The 18,803-nt window shown below is 56.5% G+C and overlaps 2 protein-coding genes across 6 annotated transcripts; both read left to right on the top strand.

The window, feature by feature from the left end:
• Positions 1-893: 893 nt before the first annotated feature.
• DUSP26 (dual specificity phosphatase 26 (putative)) lies at positions 894-6,192 on the top strand. Of its 5 annotated transcripts, none has more exons than XM_014958441.1 (6): positions 894-1,014; positions 1,327-1,423; positions 3,263-3,377; positions 3,474-3,746; positions 4,417-4,625; positions 5,411-6,192. In XM_014958441.1, the coding sequence occupies exons 4-6, from the start codon at positions 3,568-3,570 to the stop codon at positions 5,608-5,610; spliced, it is 588 nt and encodes a 195-aa protein (XP_014813927.1). In that variant the 5' UTR covers positions 894-1,014; positions 1,327-1,423; positions 3,263-3,377; positions 3,474-3,567; the 3' UTR covers positions 5,611-6,192. The 5 variants fall into 5 exon arrangements, with proteins under 5 accessions (XP_014813927.1, XP_014813924.1, XP_014813926.1 ...); XM_014958438.1 differs by having other exon boundaries at positions 996-1,014; positions 3,070-3,377; XM_014958440.1 differs by lacking the exon at positions 3,263-3,377 and having other exon boundaries at positions 997-1,014.
• A 9,351-nt stretch (positions 6,193-15,543) lies between these two features.
• RNF122 (ring finger protein 122) lies at positions 15,544-17,811 on the top strand. Its single transcript, XM_014958418.1, has 4 exons — positions 15,544-15,698; positions 16,811-16,856; positions 17,384-17,425; positions 17,728-17,811. Exons 1-4 carry the CDS (start codon positions 15,589-15,591, stop codon positions 17,809-17,811), a joined length of 282 nt encoding a protein of 93 aa, XP_014813904.1. The 5' UTR covers positions 15,544-15,588.
• Positions 17,812-18,803: the final 992 nt, after the last annotated feature.

Below are 18,803 nucleotides of genomic sequence, written 5' to 3'. Positions count from 1 at the left end.
CCAGGAGTTACTGCCTGGGGAAAGCACTGAAGAGCAGGGTATATCCCAAACTCCTTCCTGAGCATCTCCTCCAGCTTCTGGGGGGGGTTACCAACTTCCTGGGCTGAAGCTGTAGCCAGAACTTCATGGGGAAGGCTGAGAGGTCTGAAATCCAGGTGTGTTCAAAGTCTTTTTGAACCCGTGTTTGCTGTTAACCTCCAGTACAGCTCCTGACAACCCTGTGGTTTAGCTATTGCATGATGGGGGGGGGGAAATACCAGGCCTGTGGTACACTGAGAGGTGTGTGCTGCTTTGAGGCTGCCCTCCTGGGACCCTCCATTGGACCCTCCTATTGAAAAAACCCCACCAAACTTCATCACGAGCACATAGTGCGGTGCAGGGGGGTCAGGATGGGTATCTGGTGACACTGAGGTCATCCTTGAAGCTTCTGAGGTTGCATCCTGGGGTAACCCCAAGTTAAGCTGAAAACAAACCAGGAAATTTTCCAGGGTTTTAATGAACCAGGAGCGTGGGAGGGAATGCCATAAATCTTCTTAGGATGTGTCGTTTGGCCTGGAACAGCATGTTTGGATTCTTCCTCAGGTTGTTTTTCCCACCACACTCCTACTTTCTGATTTGAGTCAAACTTTTAAATTGAAAGCCAGCACTTCAAAGGGAAAAGGCGAATATTCTGCCTGGAAAACGTTTAACTGAAATATTGCAGCACTTCTGAAATGAATGGTGTCATTTAGAAAATGTCAAAACAAAAAGCTTCAATCATTTGAGTTTCTTCTTTTTTTTTTTTTTTTCTTCCAGAAAAAAAAAAAGTATTCCCTGACTTTGACATGAATTTGTAAATACTTTGTCATCTCACCACATACATCCCCCCCAGGCTTATTTTCTTCGCAAATGAAGAAAATGTCACCAAGCCCTGGCTCTGCCAAAGAGACCCTGGCGAGGGGGGAGGACAAGGTCAGCTGTAAATAAAAACATGAAGAAGCATCCTCTAGAGACAGCTAGGGATTTATGATATGGGTAAATCGTGTCATCGGCACCGCTTTCTCGGCTTTTTCTTCTCTCCTTCTCTGCACGCCTGTGGCTTTTGGTTTGCTGGAGGAGGAGTGAGAGAAAAGCTGGCAGGAGAATTTTGATATGTTGTTGTTGCTGTTGTTTCTCTCTGCGTAGTAATGGGCACTTGTGTGTGTGTGTGTCTGTGCGTGCTCGCATGCCGTCTCTGTGTTTGTGTCCCTCTCCCTCCTTTCCTCCCTTATCCATCCATGCACAGCATGATATAAACAAACCTGCCTCTGGACATGTCATGGCTTAAAATAGATGTTCATACATCAGCCTTTCTACAGCGGCGGCGGCGGCGGAGGGAAGACATGGCCGACTGGATCTGACTGCGACGCTGCCTCCGAGCCCAGAAATCCCAGCTCTGGCAAAGGTAGAGTATAAGGGGGTGGGCGTCTCCTCCCTCCTGCCTGTCTGTCTGTCTGTCTCTGCCGAGTGTGCGGGGCCGAGCAGCCTGCTCTCCTTCAGAGATGCCTCTTCAGAGCTCTCTCTGTGCATCGAGGCAGGCTCTGGCTGCTGCTCCCCTCCCTCCCAGCACGGCACGACTGGCAGAGGGGCTCTGCAGGCAGCCATGAGTGGGCTCAGGGGAGCGGGGTGCGAGCCCCCAGGGCTTGGCTACCAAACTGGGGGGTTACAGCTGATGCCTGGGAGGATTTTGGGTGCTAGGAGTGCTTTTGGGTTAGTTCTGAGGTCTTGGATGTGGGGCAGTTTCTCTTGCCCTGTAGCGCTCTGGGGAGGCTGGCGCGGTGGGGTGCTGGGGGTGGGATGCTGGAAGGCAGCTTTGGGCCCGAGGTTTCTAGAGATACACCCCGGGGTAGGTGCGGATTGCTGTTTTTCCAGCCAGCTGTAGCAGTGAGAGGGTCTGCTATTTGGCCAGTTACAGCCTTACACGGATGATTTGGTTGCTTTTTTTCAGCCCCTTCTGCTGTTTTGTTCCTCGGTGCTGCCCGGGGCGGGTGGCATGTGGCTGTGCTGCAGCCAAGGTCGCACAAGGTTTAAGGGCCCCGAAACATGGCCGTGCTGAATGCCTTTTCCAGGTGGGGTTTGCCAAGTCTGAATTCCCGGCGTGAAGGAGTCCAAAATTGATCAGGGCAGGGGAGAGGTGTCAGGGTGAGATCTGGGTACCCCGTGCTGGGGACTGTGGTGTGCTCGGTGCCGGGGATGAGCAGCGTGGGCAGGGCTGATCCCTCCTGTGAAGCACCCCGGGGTGCCAGGCAGGGTCTGAGTGGGGAAGGGAGACATCCATGAGTCCCTCTGGATTCCCTCTGAGCTCCCCCATGCCCTTGCAATGTTTTTTCCTCCTCTGCACGTTGCCAAGAAATGGCTGGAGGCTTCTTCCTTCTGCACCGTTGGCTGCTGGCCGGAGCCTTAGGCAAAATGTCAAAGCAGACAGACGTGCTCTGATCCAGCCTGGCCAGCCCAAGGTCGCTGCATTTCCCAGGGACAACTGGCTGCTGCTGGGGGGGGGCTGCCATGGGATGCTCTTTGGACACCTTCCAGGGCAGCAGCAGTGACAATGGGAAAGAGAATTGTATTCTCATGTGTGTGTGTGGTGGGGGTTTCTGTCAGTGGGGCAGCAGCGAAGGAGTGGGGAAGAAAAAAAAAGGCAAAAAAGGCATCTCTGACAAACATCTGGCTGCAGGGACTGTGAACTGCTCCGCCTGGGTAAGGCTGTCCAGGGAGGTTTCTTGCAGATCGGCATGATCTAAAGGTTTGAGAGCAGAGCATGTGTCCTAGAGGATCCACTCTGCAAAACGAGCTTTCTCATCCCCTGAAATTAACTCTTCCCACCCCAAACCAGTCCTAGATGTTCAAATGCAGCGGCAGGACCGCGGTACTTGGAGGGGTTAATCCTGCCTCTCCCTCCCCACAGGCTTTTGTGCCTGGTCCGGAGGAGTCTGGGTCCTGGCCAGGCTCTGCGTGGTGCCATATGGAATCCTCCACCTGTTTGGGGGTTTCTCCTCCCCAGTCCTGGTGGTTTGCCCAGACCTGGCCGCCTTTCATTGCTTCTGATCGCAGGTTGGCAGCATCAGTTCTCGAGCTGGCATTGTCCCGCTGGCAGGCAAAGCCCCAGAGCCAGCTCAGAAGGAAGGTGGCCCTGTGTAGAACATCTCTTGCCAACGTGGCCTCAACCCAAAATCGTGGGGCTGGAGCAAAACCTCAGCCTGTGGAGACTCAGCAATCTGGCTGCCTCTCTGGTTTCCCTCACCAGCCCTGGCATCGTAAACCTCTCCCCAGCAGTATTGCTTCTTGGAAGGAGGTGATAACGCTGTCTCACGCTGGGAACCACTGGGTAGATGACTTGACACAGCCCTCTCATCAGGAAGGTGAGAATTGGCTGCTTTGGGCCGGTGTTTCTACAAAAGGGACGGAGTGAGAGGTCCTCGGTTCTTCTAATGGCATCTTCACTGCTTCCATGACAGGACCGTGGGTGGCAGCAGCAGCAGAAGCGACCTCCAGGCCGCTCTCCGGCCTTCACGAACCCACAGGTATGCCTTGTGGGTCTCGGCAGCTCCAATGGCTTTCCTGTCCCGGTTCTCCAGGAATGGCACCAGGTCACCGAGCCGGGGCTCGCGGGAAGAGCGCCACAGCCACCCCATCCTCAGCGTCTTCGAGCTGGAAAGGCTGCTGTACACAGGAAAGACAGCCTGTAATCACGCTGATGAGGTCTGGCCAGGACTCTACCTGGGAGATCAGTACGTATCAGAATGGGATGAGAACTGGGGGGGCTGGGGGGGTGGGGTATTTTTGTGAAACGGGGAAATCTGGGAGGGGGAGGTTGGGGGAAGCAGGTAATTAGTGACAGAACGAGAGGGAACGGCTTCAAGCTCCAACAGGGTAGGTTTAGATTGAACATTAGGAAAGAATTTTTCACTGAAAGAGTGGTCGGGCGTTGGAACAGGCTGCCCAGGGAGGGGGTGGAGTCCCCATCCCTGGCTGTGTTTAAGGGCCGTTTAGATGCAGTGCTGAGGGACATGGTGTAGGGGAGGACTTTGTAGAGTAGGGGAGATGGTTGGACTCGGTGATCCCAAGGGTCTCTTCCAACCTAGACCATTCTATGATTCTATGATTCTAAGCGAGGGAGAGGAGGATGTGACGGGTGAGGTACATTGGGACAAAGGAAGAGGAAGGACATGAGGACTGCAGAGAGTTCAGACCACTGCTGTGGTGGGGTTGGCAGAGGTGATGTGCCCGTGGAATCAGAGATTGACTTCAAATTCCAGAATATTAAGAGTCTGGCATTTTTCCTTTGCGTCCAGCTTTCTCAGACGTATACACTTGTCCAGAACAGCCCTTAGGCTGTCTTTTAGAAAATTTAACTGGTCTAAACTTCTGAATCTGTGCTCTGTTTCTGGCTCTCTGCAGAGATATAGCTGCCAACCGGCGGGAGCTGGCTCACCTCCGCATCACCCACATCCTCAACGCCTCGCACAGCAAGTGGAGGGGGGGTGCCGAGTACTACGAGGGCACGGGCATCCGCTACCTGGGCATCGAGGCCCACGACTCGCCTTCCTTTGACATGAGCCCCTACTTTTATCCTGCAGCTGACTTCATCCACCAAGCGCTGAATGAAGGTCAGTGGGAAAGGTTTCTGGGGGAGAAGTGGGGAGCTGGGATGGGAAGAAACTGCCCTGAGCAGGTGGGAAGCTGGATTGACATCCTATTGCTAACCATCCTAGAAAACAAAGGTATTTCTAGCCTGGGGTGGTGCCTTCTGCACTGGATCACCTCCTCCAAAGAGGGAACAGGCTAGATGAGAGCGCTGGCCCCCCAGGTCGCAGCCCCAAGCTGTGTCCTGAGCTGTGACTGGTCCTATTCAGGCTGGTTTTGGAGGTCATGGTACATGTGATACCCTTTGCCAAGAGGGGGACAGCAGTGCAGCATAGTCATAGAATCACAGAATCTTCTAGGTTGGAAGGGACCTTAAAGATCACTTTGTCCAACTGTCAACCTAATTTTGGACAAAAATAAACACCCACACAACAAACAAAAAGCAACACCATCACTAAACCATACCTCCCAGCACTACATCAACCCGTCTTTTGAACACCTCCAGGGATGGGGCCTCAACCACCTCCCTGGGCAGCCCATTCCAATGACTGATACCTCTTTGGGTGAAAAAATTTTTCCTAATATCCAGCCTGAACCTCCCCTGGTGTAACTTGAGGCCATTTCCTCTTGTCCCATCGCCTGTGACTTGGGAGAACAGACCAACCCCCACTTCTCTACAACCTCCTTTCAAGGAGTTGGGGGGCCCTACAGCTCCAGGACTCACCAAGGCAAACAGTTGGGTTCTCGGTAATTTTTTTAATTGGGATAAGTGGTCTGCTGTGACACAGCCCCTGTGTTTCACCCCCAGGAAGGATCCTTGTGCACTGTGCTGTCGGGGTGAGCAGGTCGGCCACCTTGGTCCTCGCCTACCTCATGATCCGCCACCACATGCCCCTTGTAGAAGCCATAAAGACGGTCAAGGACCACCGCGGTATCATCCCCAACCGGGGTTTCTTGCGCCAGCTGGTCGCCCTGGACAATGCCCTGAGGCTGAAGAGGAGTTCGTGAAGGAGGATGAGAGGGGTTGTGTGGTGGGAACGTTGTGTGTGTGGTGCTCAGCTGACCCCGGTGCCCGCTGAGTGGTGGAGATAGGGCTTTCCTCGCGGTGCAGATGCTTGGCAGCTAATGGGTTACATGCAACTGGCCCCTGGGCCTCCCCTTCAGCTAAGGGGGTCCCCAGACACACGAGCTATTCCTAGTGGTGAAGCATAGGCCCTCAACCTGCAATCTTGCCACCTAGGTAGGCGTAACATGTAGCCTCCTCCCCAGCCTGCTCGCTCCAAGATGCCTCCTGAGGGACTCGGCCCCACGTTTCAGGTTATTCTATCCCTGTTGGCTCCGGGAAGCCTTCAAGGCTTCATTCTCCCACGTGGCAGACGTGTTTGCCGAGCCGGTCCTGTCCCTTTCCCTCCCAGGAGACTGAAGCTCTGTGCGTTCCGTGTCTCGTTTCCCATTTGTTTTTGGTCTGTGTAGCAACGTGAATTTAGGTCTGGTGTGTGGGCTCAGGCAAACAGGCCTTTTGTCGTAGTGTTTGGATGTCCTCCATGCCTAGTGTCAACCTGTAAAAATAAAGACAGTGCAAAGGAAAAAGCTTGGCCATCCCTTGTGTGCTTTTGGGCAGATCTTACGTGTTCAGGCTGGGACCCGTTGGTGGGAGAGCATCACCCTGAGTGCTCTGGCTTGAGATGGACCCAGGTCCTCCCGGATCCTTGGAGGATCATTGGGGCTGAACCTGTCAGGCTCCACTGGTGGCCAGTGCCTGTGCTGGGCCTCCTTACTCTTTTGTTTCCAGCAGTGGGGACAGAAAGGGGAGCTCCTGGTGGAAAGCAGAGCCGGGCTGGCTGTCATGAGGGTCACCATCCATCACAAGGTGGCAATGTCGGTCTCCCAAAGGCAGGCAGGCACCGAGCTGTCACCCAGGCTTGCAGAGGAGCCGCCTGTCCACTGGGACCTGCAAAAAAAACCAAAAGAACCTTGGCTTCTTACAGAGGGAATTGGAAAGCCGAACCCCAGGGAGGTGGCCAGGGCCAGGAGCAAGTGTCTATGGTGGCACATGGTTGCTGGGTGGCCCCACGAGTGCTGTGCTGCTCCTGTGTGCTGCCAGCACTCATTGTCCTGCTCTTATTATAGCCCCATTCTTCCTCTGCTTCCTGAGAGCCCCCGAAGCTCTGCTCGGCTGCCTGCTCTATGTTGTGCTGAGATCTCCTAAACACGTAGCCAGAGGACCTGGTGGCCACGCAGGGTGAGCTGCTTGGCTTGGGGCACACCAAGGCCCGTGCCGTAGCACCCCATCACTGCTCCAAGCATTCCTGCCCTGGGGAATGCCCACCTTTAGCTCGAGAGCAAACTTCAGCTTGCAGGAGCTGTGGTGTCCCCTGGGTGTGTTGCAGGGCTCTTGGGCTGGAGATTCTGGTTTTAGAGGTGCCCCAGGATGCTCAGGGCATGGCACCCTCCCAGAAGAAGGAACACACCGACTGCTGGGCCAGGGTTACACCAGACAAGGGCTGCAGACACTGAGGCAAGGAGGAACCGGTGGTGGGCAATGCACAGGGGCTGGTCACACTCTGCTGGTGCTGCTGGGACTGGTGGACAAGCCAGAAGCTTTGGTAGAATCCTAGAATGGTTAGGGTTGGAAGGGACCTCAAAGATCATCAAGTTCCAACCCTCCTGCCATGGGCAGGGAGACACCTCCCACTAGAGCAGGTTGCTCAAGGCCACAAGGGGTGGGATTGGTAGGGTAGTGGTAGGGGTGGGATTGCAGCTTGGCAAGGTCCTGGGGGGTGTAAAATGCCTCCTGTCTGATCTTGCAAGTTCTGCTTTGTGCTCCTTGCTGCTGCAAAGCTCCCTTGGTGCAGCCCGAGGTGAATGGGCTGCAGAATTTGATGAAGCTGGGGTCAGGGGGGGCTCTGAGCACGAGGGCAGATTGTTTGGAGGATCAGCAGACTCATCCCGAGAGTGAAACCACTGTTGGAGCCCGTGGTGTGCTGTGCCTTGTGTGTGCTTCGGCGGCTGAGCTCCTGTGGTGGGACAGCAAAGTGTCATGTGGGAAAGTTCCCCAATTTCAGAAGGACTCTCAGCGCAGCCCCAGCCACCAGCAGCAGAGACCTGCCTGATCCTTGGAGCTGTTGGTCAAGAAGGACATGGCAGAGCCCATCCCTGACACAGAATCACACAGAATCTTAGTGGTTGGAAGTGACCTCCGAGATCATCGAGTCCACGGGGTATATGGGGGTACACGGAGCTGTTTCACAGCCCCATGCAGCCAGTCCTGCCACCCTCGTGGTCACCAGGCACCTGCAGGATCCACAGTTTGGATGGAGATGCTGATCATGTCCAAAACCATCCCCTGCACAAGACTGAGAGCCACCAGGAGTTCGGTGCCTTCTGGGAGGGTCCCCCAAAGGGCTGATGCATACACAAGGACGGGCTGGGCTCCAGCCAGGTGGCACGTGAGGAAGGTACCCCAAACCTGGGCCACGTGCAGAGCATTTCTGCTGGATGATGGGGCTGGTTTTGAGAAGAGCCCCTTGTCTGTGGGTGTTTCTTGGGGACACGCATGGCAGAAAGGTTGGTTGTGGGCACACATACCATGGGGTCGTGCGTGGCAAGAACGAGGATCACGAGAGGCTGGAGAGGTGGACCTGGGTGAACCTCATTAAGTTTAACAAGACCAAGTGCAAGGTCCTACACATGGGTCAGGGCAACCCCAAGCACAAATCCAGGCTGGGTGGGGAATGGCTGGAGAGCAGCCCTGAGGAGAAGGACTTGGGGGTGTTGGTGGATGAGGAGCTCAACAGGCCCCAGCAACGTGCACTGGAGCCCAGAAAGCCCCCAGCATCCCGGGCTGCATCCCCAGCAGTGTGGCCAGCAGGGTGAGGGGGGGATTCTGCCCCCCTGGTCCTCTCTGGGGAGACACCCCCCAGTGCTGCCTCCAGCTCTGGGGCCACCACCATCAGAAGGACACAGAGCTGTTGGAGCGGGGCCAGAGGAGATCCCGGAGATGCTGGGAGGGCTGGAGCCCCTCTGCTGGGAGTGGGGGCTGAGAGAGTTGGGGGGGTTCAGCCTGGAGAAGAGAAGGCTCCAGGGAGACCTTGGAGCCCCTTCCAGTCCCTCAAGGGGCTCCAGGAGAGATGGGGAGGGACTCTTGATGAGGGAGGGGAGCCCTAGGAGGAGGGGGAAGGGTTTGACCCTGAAAGAGGGGAGACTGAGATGAGATTTAGGAAGAAATTTTGCACTCTGAGGGTGGTGAGAGCCTGGCCCAGGTTGCCCAGAGAAGCTGTGGCTGCTCCATCCCTGGAGGGGTTCAAGGGCAGGTTGGAGGGGGCTTGGAGCAACCTGGGCTGGTGGGAGGTGTCCATCACCCGAGGGCGGGGGGTGGGACGGGATGGGCTTTCAGGTCCCTTCCCCCCCAAACCGTTCCGTGACTCTCTGCCAAGGTGCTGGGTGGGAGCGATCCCCCGGGGTGGGGGGGATGCGGTGGGACGGGAGGGATGCGGGGGGGATGGGGATGGGGGGCCGTTCCCATCCCTCCTTCCCGGGGGAGGCTGCGGGGAGGGAGTTTTGGGGGGGTCGGGGATGTCCCGCCCGGTTGCCGGTCCCTGCTCCCCACCGGAGAGGGCAAGGATCCCGGGAACCAACCCCCCCCCACCCCGGTCCTGCCGGCGGGGATGAACCGGAGAAATCAGTTTTACTTCCCGAGCAGCTCGTCCTGCCCAGCTCCCAGGAATAAAGCCAATTACTAAATGAGTTTGCCGTGATTTCGCTTCCTGGGCTGCTCCCGATGAACCCCCTCCCCCCCCCAAAATCTCTTTCATGTCACCCCAGGAGTGGAATAAACTGATTTTTAAGAGGACCCCAGCCAAGGCCCTGGCTCCTCGCTCTCCCCTTCGCTGTAAGAAATCCTCAGGAACGTGGGACCCGAGTTTGCACATGTGAAGGGGGTTTTGGTTTCAATGAGAAGTGGTTTATTTTTATGACTAAGTAGTTGAGAAGCTGCGCTGGGAATTCCACCATCAAAGCCCTGCCCGAGCAACAAAGGCTGGGTTATTTTAATTTCTGAAAGGGTTACAGCCTTTGAAGCTAAATATAATGCAACCAGTGGCTTCCTGTCCTGTAACACATACCTTGTGTGTTCTTGTGCGACGACGTGGGGGAGAAGAAGCCCCCGGTCCTGCAGGCAGTTCGCCCAGGCCATGTGGTGAGAGCATGGGTTGCCCTTAAATGGGGAACTTGTAAACGCTCCACAGCAGAAAATGCAAACTTGGTTGTGTTAAAGAAACATCCTAAATAAGAGAGACTTTGCTTTGAGAGGCTCTGAGCGGCTTCCCCAGGCACGGGCTGCGGGCAGTGCCGCGAACAGAGCCCACCCTTGTTCAAAGGCCAAGGCGTGGGTTTAGGAGACGGGCCCTGGGCACCCGACTTGTGCATTTTGGCTCTAAGCCCTGAGCTCACAAATGTTCAGATCAGCAGAGACCAGCAAAAATTGCTCATCTGCGCGCGGCAAAAGGGGCTTTGCAGAATCGGGGTGTAAATAAATCTGAGACCCAGTAAAGAAATCACATTTTCAACCTAAATAGATATATTCAAGATACTTTAATGGAACAGCGTATAACGTCCTGCCTTGGTATTTCAGCTTCTCTTTTGCATCACATTTTTCCTCGTTACTCAGCTGTGGTTTGGGGCACTTTGCAGTCACCGGGCACGAGGCAGGTAACTTTATTTGGAGGGGAGCTTTATTTGGAGGGTGTTCCCCCCCCGGAGAACCGCTTGGCTTAGGGGCGAGTTTTGCAGAAAGCCCATTCCAGCCTCACAGCAAAAATTATATGGGAGCTGCATTCAATTTTGTGATGCAAAGCCCACAGCTTTTGTGTGGGAGTAGAAAGAATGGTTTTATTTAATGACCTGCTGAGTTTTCCATTTGTTTTATTGAACAAGAATTGGGGTGAGGGAGAAGCTCTGCTCAGCAAAACCCTGTGCCTGCGCAGTACGGGCAGAAACTTGCTTGAAATACCATGAAATACTGCAAAATGTGGTGTCCAGAGGGCCAAAGCACGTGGTATTGTTGGAGCATGAGGTCGGCCAGGCTCTTCAGTGGGGTGGTGATGGTTAAATCATGCTGTGGGGTTCGGAGGGGAGGGAGCAGGGCTGGGGTCACCCCACGTGTCCTGATGGCACTTTGCAGCAGGGTCAGACCATACTCTTGTGTCTTCTGCTCACAAAAAGGTGGTTTTGGAGTTTCCATGAAAAAAACACTTTGCTGGTCAGATGGACCACCTTCCTGCGCATCCTTCTTGGCGTGAGAAGGATCCAGAAGGTCAGTGCGTGTCTGTAGGTGCTTTCACACACGTCTAGTGACCCTTCTTTTCTCATTTTTCAACCCAACAATTGCTCTAGCACGCTGCCTCCGGGGGTTCTGGTTTCAGGTACGAAACCGGCCGGACTGAAACTGGTGAAATGGGTTTGTTGGTTTGGGTTTGGTGCCCATCGGGTCCTCGTTTCATGTTGGTTAAAACCAGATTTAATCCGTTTTCCCCTTGAACTAAAAATACGGCCGCCTTTGTCAGGCGAAGGGCTTGGTGCTAATCAAAACCATGGCTGGGCTCTGGTGGGGAGGAGCGGGAGGGGAAGGGGCTGGTGAGGGGGGGTCCACGCTGTTCCTGTTGGCTCTCTGAGACCTGCTGCTCCAGGGCTTGTCCTGGCAGGACCTTCTCATCCCAGCCCAGCCCATGGCTGCTCCCCGGCCGGGAAAGGGCACTTCCCTGGAGCCACCCTCACTTTTCGGCACCACGGCCTGGAGCTCCTGAATTCTTGAAATCCTATTTAACAGGAATGAGCCTTGCAAAGCTGGTGAGTCTAAAATTAGCCTTGCCAGCTGTGTTGGGGCTGGCAGGGACATGTTAGACCGGCTCCTCTCTGCTTCCTTCGGTTCGGGGCTGTGAGTTACAGCCTCTCTTATTCCACTTCATTATTTTTTTTCCCCTCCTGCTGCTGGTTTGGGTGCCCCTTTCTCAGCACCCACGTGGCTTTTACACTCAGCCTTTTGCCACCTGGGGGGAATTCGGAAGCTCCTGAATTCTTGAAAGCCTTTTTAACAGGAATGAGCCTTGCAAAGCTGGTGAGTCTAAAATTAGCCTTGCCAGCTGTGTTGGGGCTGGCAGGGACATGTTAGACCGGCTCCTCTCTGCTTCCTTCGGTTCGGGGCTGTGAGTTACAGCCTCTCTTATTCCACTTCATTATTTTTTTTCCCCTCCTGCTGCTGGTTTGGGTGCCCCTTTCTCAGCACCCACGTGGCTTTTACACTCAGCCTTTTGCCACCTGGGGGGAATTTGGGCTTCTAAGGCGGGGCAGCACTCAGTGAGCAACTCGCAGAGTGGGGGAATGTGATTTCTGCCCCACGGGATGGGAGTTGCAGCCGGGCAGAGCGTGGGGGCCACAGGGGCAACCCCCTGCAGAGGTGTGGGGTGTGGGGTGTGATGTTCAGGGGGGTTTGAGTCCTTTCAAAGGAGCGCAGAGGGATGCGCTGGGGATGTTGTCCTGGGATCGGTGGGGTCTCATCCCTGGGGGTCTTTCCCAGGTGGGTGCTTCTCCTGGAAGCTCCCCACGGAGCAGGATCAGGTTATCCCCCAACGGCTGGTGGTGAGTGGTGGCTGGAGCAGGGTAAGTGCTCGCTGTGGGCAGCAGCAGCCCTTTGGTCCCCTCTCCCCTCCCCTCTCCAGTCTTTAGACTGGAGATGAGGAGAGGGTTCTTCACTGGGAGGGTGGTGGAGCACTGGAACAGGTTGCCCAGGGAGGTGGTTGAGGCCCCTTCCCTGGAGATATTCAAGGTGAGGCTCGATGAGGCCCTGGGCAACCTGGTCTAGTTGGGGGTGTCCCTGCTGACTGCGGGGGGGTGGGACTAGATGGCCTTTGGAGGTCCCTTCCAGCCTGGACAACTCTATGATTCTATGATTCTCCCGAGGCTGGAACTCGGGTTTGGGCTGTTTTCTGTCTCCACGGCTCTGGTGGCACGCAGGGGAAGGGCTGGGGCTTTTCAGCAGATTTTTGGAATAGCTCTCAGTTGGAAATCCACGTTATTGTCTGACTTGTGACCCGTTATTGTTACCACGGCCCACCGCGCTCTCTTTGGCCAGCTTTGGATGAGGCTTCCTCCGTCCATCCCCAGCTGCTCTGCAGCCCGTGTCCCACCACCGCCTGCTCCTGCCTTACCTCATTCAGTTGCTCAATGTGTTTTTTAAGAGCTGATAGACTTTTCTCCTTTTTTTTTGTTTGAGCATTTCTCAAGAATTTCCAGCAAGGAAATGGAAAAAAAACAAACATTAACTTTTCCTATTGTCCTTTCCTGCACCTGGGGGTCTCGAGAGCAGAAGGGTGGGAGAGCAGGACCTGACACAAATCCTCCCTTTCTCGCTCGGTGGATGAGGTGGCTGATGAATTGTCTCTGGCAGTTACAGGAGGGAGAGATCAGCAAGTGGCTCTGTAGCAGGAAAACCCCATTTCCTACAGCCCAGACTCTGTTCTGGTGCCCTCTCCGGCTGCAGACCGTGCTCCCTGGAGCCCAGAGCTGCTCTGGCCACGGTGGCTTTGGCCCTGGCACCGATGGGGAGGCTCAATTCAAAGCACATGGCAAAGCAGGTACCTGACAGAGCACCCGGCGGCGCAGCTGGGACCACTGATGGGATGTGGGACCCCTAGAGATCAGTGTGGGCTCCCTCTCCCAGCCTCGGGGTCCCTGTGCTGGCTGCACCACGGTTGTGCCCTGGTTCAAATCATAGAAGCATAGAATGGTTAGAGTTGGAAGGGACCTTAAAGATCACCAAGTTCCAACCCCCTGCCCTGGGCAGGGACACCTCCCACCAGCCCAGGTTGCTCCAAGCCCTCTCCAACCTGGCCTTGAACCCCTCCAGGGATGGGGCAGCCACAGCTTCTCTGGGAAACCTGTTCCAGTGCCTCACCACCCTCACAGCAAAGAATTTATTTCTGGTATCTCATCTCAATCTCTCCTCTTTCAATTTAAAACCGTTCCCCCTTGTCCTGTCACTGCACTTCCTGACAGAGAGTCCCTCCCCATCTCTCCTGTAGCCCCTTCAGATATTGGAAGGGGCTCCAAGGTCTCCCTGGAGCCTTCTCTTCTCCAGGCTGAACCCCCCCAGCTCTCTCAGCCCGTCCTCACAGCTGAGGGGCTCCATCCCTCTGAGCATCTTCGTGCCCCTCCGCTGGACCCATTCCAACAGGTCCACATCCTTCCTATGCTGAGGTCCCCAAAGCTGGACACTACTCCAGGTGGGGTCTCACCAGAGCAGAGCAGAGGGGTAGAGTCACCTCCCTGGCCCTGCTGGCCACGCTTCTCTTGATGCAGCCCAGGATGGGGTTGGCTTTCTGGGCTGCCAGCGCACACTGCTGGCTCGTGTGGAGCTTCTCATCCATGAGGACTCCTGAGTCCTTCTCCTCAAGGCTGCTCTTCAGCCATTCTCCACCCTTAAAGCTGGGAAGAGCTCTGAGCTCACTGGCACCACAGCATGGTGTTTCCTCCTTAGCAAGACTTGCTTGGCCTCTGCGCCCAGACGCTGCTTTATTAGAAGCTGCTTTATTGGACAGAAGCTGGTCCATGTTCTCCCCAAGGATCTCCATCCAGAGGGGCTGGGTGAGTGTGGCTGCCCCAGCTCTGCCCATGGGCACAGCTCATGGTCCCAGCGCCGTGGTGAGACCAGGAATAGTTGGGAATTGAGTGTCCCATGATAGGATCTCACCCCTGGGGTGCTGCCTGCTTGTCCCGCTCTGGCTCCCCTTGCTCTGCAGAGGTCCTGGGTGCCTCTGGAGCTTCTGTTGCTGCCTTCTCTCTGGAGGAAACCAGACAGGCCAAACCCAGGATCTCACTGCTTGTGTGGAGGTTTCTGTGGAGGGTTTGGATGGGCTGTAATTAAACCCAGAAGTGTTTCCGTAGGAGCTTTTTGATGAGATGATTGCGCAGCGCGGGGACAGCGGGTGCTGAGCGGAAGGGGCGGGGGGAGATGCTCCCCGGAGCACAGATGGGGCTCGGGGGCTGCTCTCCTTTAAAGTCCCGTCTGAGCGAGATCTGATGAGAAATCAAAGCTCCAGCTCTTGTGGGGTCAGCGTGATCTGGAGAGATAAAAAGCGGTGCTTATTGAGTGCCAGAGCCTGACTCTGCATCAGCTCCCGGCAGCTGCAGTGGGTCTGGTGTTCCTGTGCTGTCCCCCCTCTTGGTTTGGTGGGGACCCTCCTGGGGTGGCCACACTGTCACCGGCTCTGCGTGACATCCTCCTCCTCCTCCACGTTTCCCCCCGTGGTGGCCGACCTGCAGCGAGACGTGGTGGCCCGGGCAGCAGCGTGTGGCCCCACATTTTGGACTCGATGATCTCTGAGGTCCCTTCCAACCACTACGATTCTGTGATTCTGTGATTTTTGCTCAGAAAAGGGGGTTTGGTCACCGGTGGTGCTGGAGGTGCTCCCCCACAGCCCCGGATCTTCTCCCAGCGCCGAGGACGAACCGGCCACTTGCCATTTCTGGCTCCCACCGAGCAACGACAGGCGCCAACTGTTCTTGTTCTTCAAGCTCTTTTTTCTCCCTCTGTCCTTCCCTAAATCCCCTTCCAGCCTCCATGTGTTTCTCTGGAGATGAAAGCACGGGGCCTCCTTTCCTCCCCAACGCCTGGATCCTGCCTGGGGTACGTTTCTGCTGCTGGAGAAGGGGTTTGTGACGGTGGAAAGGCAGCGGTGTCTGCTCCCCGTGCTGCGCTGAGCTGCTGCTGCTCTGCCTGGGGAGGTCTCCAGTCCACAGGCCACGAGACGATGGCTTAGCCTCGGTTTCTGCCCACTTTGAGTCAGCCCAGGATCTCACAGCGCATCTTCTTCACCTCTTTTTCCCCTTCTTCCACCCTAAACACTTAGTTTTTTTTCTTCCACCCCCCCACCCCCCCAAAAAGGGTGCTCCTGCAGTCTGGGGCTGATTCACACCAGTGATCCCTGCACGATGCCTCCCATCACCTTCCAGGACCTGCCACTCAACATCTACATGGTCATTTTCGGCACTGGCATCTTCGTCTTCGTGCTCAGCCTCATCTTCTGCTGCTACTTCATCAGGTGAGCTGGGGGAGGAGGGACGTGGCGGTGGGTGGGGGGGTCCCTGGGGCACCCCCAGCCCTTCCTGGCACCCCGTTGTTTTGGGGAGCCACTCGCCACGAGGATCTGCCCGGAGGAGGGGGGCCGGCCGCCCGTCATGCTCGAGTCAGGCACGATTGTGGTCCCCGTGGTCCCCTACGGCCGGAGCAGGGCAGGAAACGCAGGAAGGGGCTCTTGTTTTTCAGGGGACCAGGCAGAGGGACGCTTTGTGTCGGGCAGGGAAGGAGCTGGGCTGCATGGGGGAGGATGTGTCTTTACTTTACACTCCCTGTTCGGGGAGGGCTATTTTTAAACCCAAAGCCGAGGCAGCAGCTGGTGTTTCTGCAGGGCCCGGGTGGCTCAGTCCTTCCCCACAGGGATGTCCTGGCTCCACCGGTGTCCCCTGTGTCTCCCAGCCAGTTTTGGGACTGTGGAAACACGTCTCGGTGCTTCACTTGGAGGAGAAGCTCCACTGAGAGTGGTCCCCTTATAGATCCATAGAATGGTCAGAGTTGGAAGGGACCTTAAAGATCATCCAGTGCCACCCCCTGCCCTGGGCAGGGACACCTCCCACCAGCCCAGGTTGCTCCAAGCCCCCTCCAACTTGGCTTTGAACCCCTCCAGGGATGGGGCAGCCACAGCTTCTTGGGTCAACCTGTTCCAGGCTCTCACCACCCTCACACCAAAGAATTTCTTCCTAATATCTCATCTAAATTCTCTCCCTGTGTCTTTCTGGGTTTCTCTGCTGGTGATTTTCCCCGGTGCCCTCTCCCTGGCCAAGGTCCCAGCAGGGCTGGGAGCTGCTGGCGGGTGAGTGCTGGAAATACAGCGTTTCCTGCCCCACGAACGACTTCCTAAAGCAAACAATCGGGGCCACCAGCTCTTATCACTCCCCGCTCCCCGTTCCTGCCGGCGCTGGAGGCAGCACGGGGCCCTGTGGTGCAGCTCTTCCCGGGGCACGGCGGACTCGGGGCCGATTATCCCCAAATCCTGGTGGGGAAGGGTGCATCCCCCCCATTCCAGGTGCCTCCCGTTTGCCCACGCTGTTCAGGATGGTGTAAAACTGACGGTGCCTTTTTCTCCCCCCTCTCCAGCAAACTGCGGCACCAGGCTCAGAGCGAGCGGTTCGGGTACAAGGAGGTAAAGTTCCTGGTTGTTTTCTTGCACGGGGCCGAGCGGGAGGTGGGCACAGGGTTGGGGGGGGACACAGCAGGGACCTGGTGCTGCTTGTCCCCAGCTGAGCTCAGGGGTTCAAAAGCAGCATGATGGGACACACTGCCCGCTGTGCCCAGGCTGGACCTGTCCAGCTCGGTTCATAGAATCCCATGGGGTTGGAAGGGACCTCTGGAGATCATCTCCTCCAACCCCCTTCCCAAAACAGGTCCACCCAGAGCAGGTCCCACAGGAACGTGTCCAGGTGGGGTTTGAATGTCTCCAGAGAAGGAGACCCCACCACCTCTCTGGGCAGCCTCTGCCAGGGCTCTGCCACCCTCACAGCAGAGAAGTTCTTCCTTATGTTTAGGTGGAACTTCTTATGTTCAAGTTTGTGCCCATTCCCTCTTGTCCTGTCCCTGGGCACCACTGAAAAAAGACTGGCCCCATCCTCCTGACACCTCCTGGAAAAATCCTGCCTGATGTTAAATCCTCTGCCTCCTTTTCTTCCCCAGGTGGTCCTGAAGGGTGATGCCCGGAGGCTGAATGTGCACGGGGTGAGCCTTCTGGGCTGGGATGGAGTTGGAGCTGAGGAGGATGATGCTCTGGGGCACATCCCCTCTGCTCCATGGGGCTGGTATGGGGATGTGGGCACCACACGGCTGGGAATCGGGAGGGAAAACCCCTCCTTGGGTGTGTTTCGGGAACTGGGCTGAGCTCCCAGCTGGGAATACCTGGGAAGAGCAGTGGGATTTCACAGCCACGGCATTCCTGGTGGGAGCGGGGCCACGTGTGGGTGTCACACCGGGTTCCAGGTGTTTGCAGCCGCCCTCACCCTCCGTCTCACCTCCCGCAGCAGACCTGCGCCGTCTGCCTGGAGGATTTTAAGGCGAAGGAGGAGCTGGGGGTGCTGCCGTGCCAGCACGCCTTCCACAGAAAGTGAGTAACGGCTGGTGGGGGGGGAGGAATTTCATATAATCACGGAATGGTTTGGGTTGGAAGGGACCTGAAAGCCCATCCCATCCCACCCCCTGCCCTCGGGTGTCTCCTACCAGCCCAGGTTGCTCCAAGCCCCCTCCAACCTGCCCTTGAACCCCTCCAGGGATGGGGCAGCCACAGCTTCTCGGGGCAACCTGTTCCAGGCTCTCACCACCCTCACACCAAACAAGTTCTTCCCCACATCTCAGCTCCATCTCCCCTCTTTCAGGGTCAAACCCTTCCCCCTCCTCCTAGGACTCCCCTCCCTGATCCAGAGTCCCTCCCCATCTCTCCTGGAGCCCCTTGAGGGACTGGAAGGGGCTCTAAATTCTCCCCGGAGCCTTCTCTTCTCCAGGTTGAACCCCCCCAACTCTCTCAGCGCCCCCTCCCAGGAGAGGGGCTTCAGCCCTCCCAGCATCTCCGGGGCCTCCTCTGGCCCCGCTCCACCAGCTCCATGTCCTTCTGCTGGTGGTGGCCCCAGAGCTGGAGGCAGCACTGGGGGTGTCTCCCCAGAGCGGAGCAGAGGGGCAGAATCCCCCCCTGGCCCAGTGGCCACGGGGCTGGGGGTGCAGCCCAGGGTGGGTGGGGGTTTCTGGGCTGCCAGTGCATGTTGCCAGCTCCTGTTGAGCTTCTCACCCACCAACACTCCCAAGTCCTTCTCCTCAGCCATTTTCCACCCAGCCTGGATTTGTGGTTGGGATTGCCATGTCCCAAGTGCAGGACCTTGCACTTGGCCTGGTTGAAGTTCATGAGGTTGGCACGAACCCACCTCTCCAGCCTGTCCAGATCCCTCTGGATGGCATCCCTTCATGGACATGTCCCCTCCCTGGGACGATGCTTTCTGAGTTTTTCTTCCTGCAAAGGCAGAAGCTCCCCCCGTCCCTGAGGAGAGCAAATATCTCTGGGTGGAGTGTTTCCCTGCAGAGCACTTTGGAGGCTCCTTCCAGCACCTACCGC

The sequence above is a fragment of the Calidris pugnax genome, unplaced genomic scaffold (genome assembly GCF_001431845.1).
Source record: "Calidris pugnax isolate Ruff unplaced genomic scaffold, ASM143184v1 scaffold280, whole genome shotgun sequence".
Classification (NCBI taxonomy): Eukaryota; Metazoa; Chordata; class Aves; order Charadriiformes; family Scolopacidae; genus Calidris; species Calidris pugnax.
This window is presented reverse-complemented; position numbering and strand designations above follow the sequence as displayed.

Bases quoted from the DNA above. Each gene is read 5' to 3' on its own strand.
- DUSP26 (XM_014958441.1), top strand. From the start codon at position 3,568: ATGGCTTTCCTGTCCCGGTTCTCCAGGAATGGCACCAGGTCACCGAGC. The intron at 3,747-4,416 runs GTACGTATCAGA...GGCTCTCTGCAG, and splicing joins GGACTCTACCTGGGAGATCA to AGATATAGCTGCCAACCGGC. The intron at 4,626-5,410 runs GTCAGTGGGAAA...TTTCACCCCCAG, and splicing joins CCACCAAGCGCTGAATGAAG to GAAGGATCCTTGTGCACTGT.
- RNF122 (XM_014958418.1), top strand. From the start codon at position 15,589: ATGCCTCCCATCACCTTCCAGGACCTGCCACTCAACATCTACATGGTC. The intron at 15,699-16,810 runs GTGAGCTGGGGG...CCCCCTCTCCAG, and splicing joins TTCTGCTGCTACTTCATCAG to CAAACTGCGGCACCAGGCTC. The intron at 17,426-17,727 runs GTGAGCCTTCTG...CTCCCGCAGCAG, and splicing joins GGAGGCTGAATGTGCACGGG to ACCTGCGCCGTCTGCCTGGA.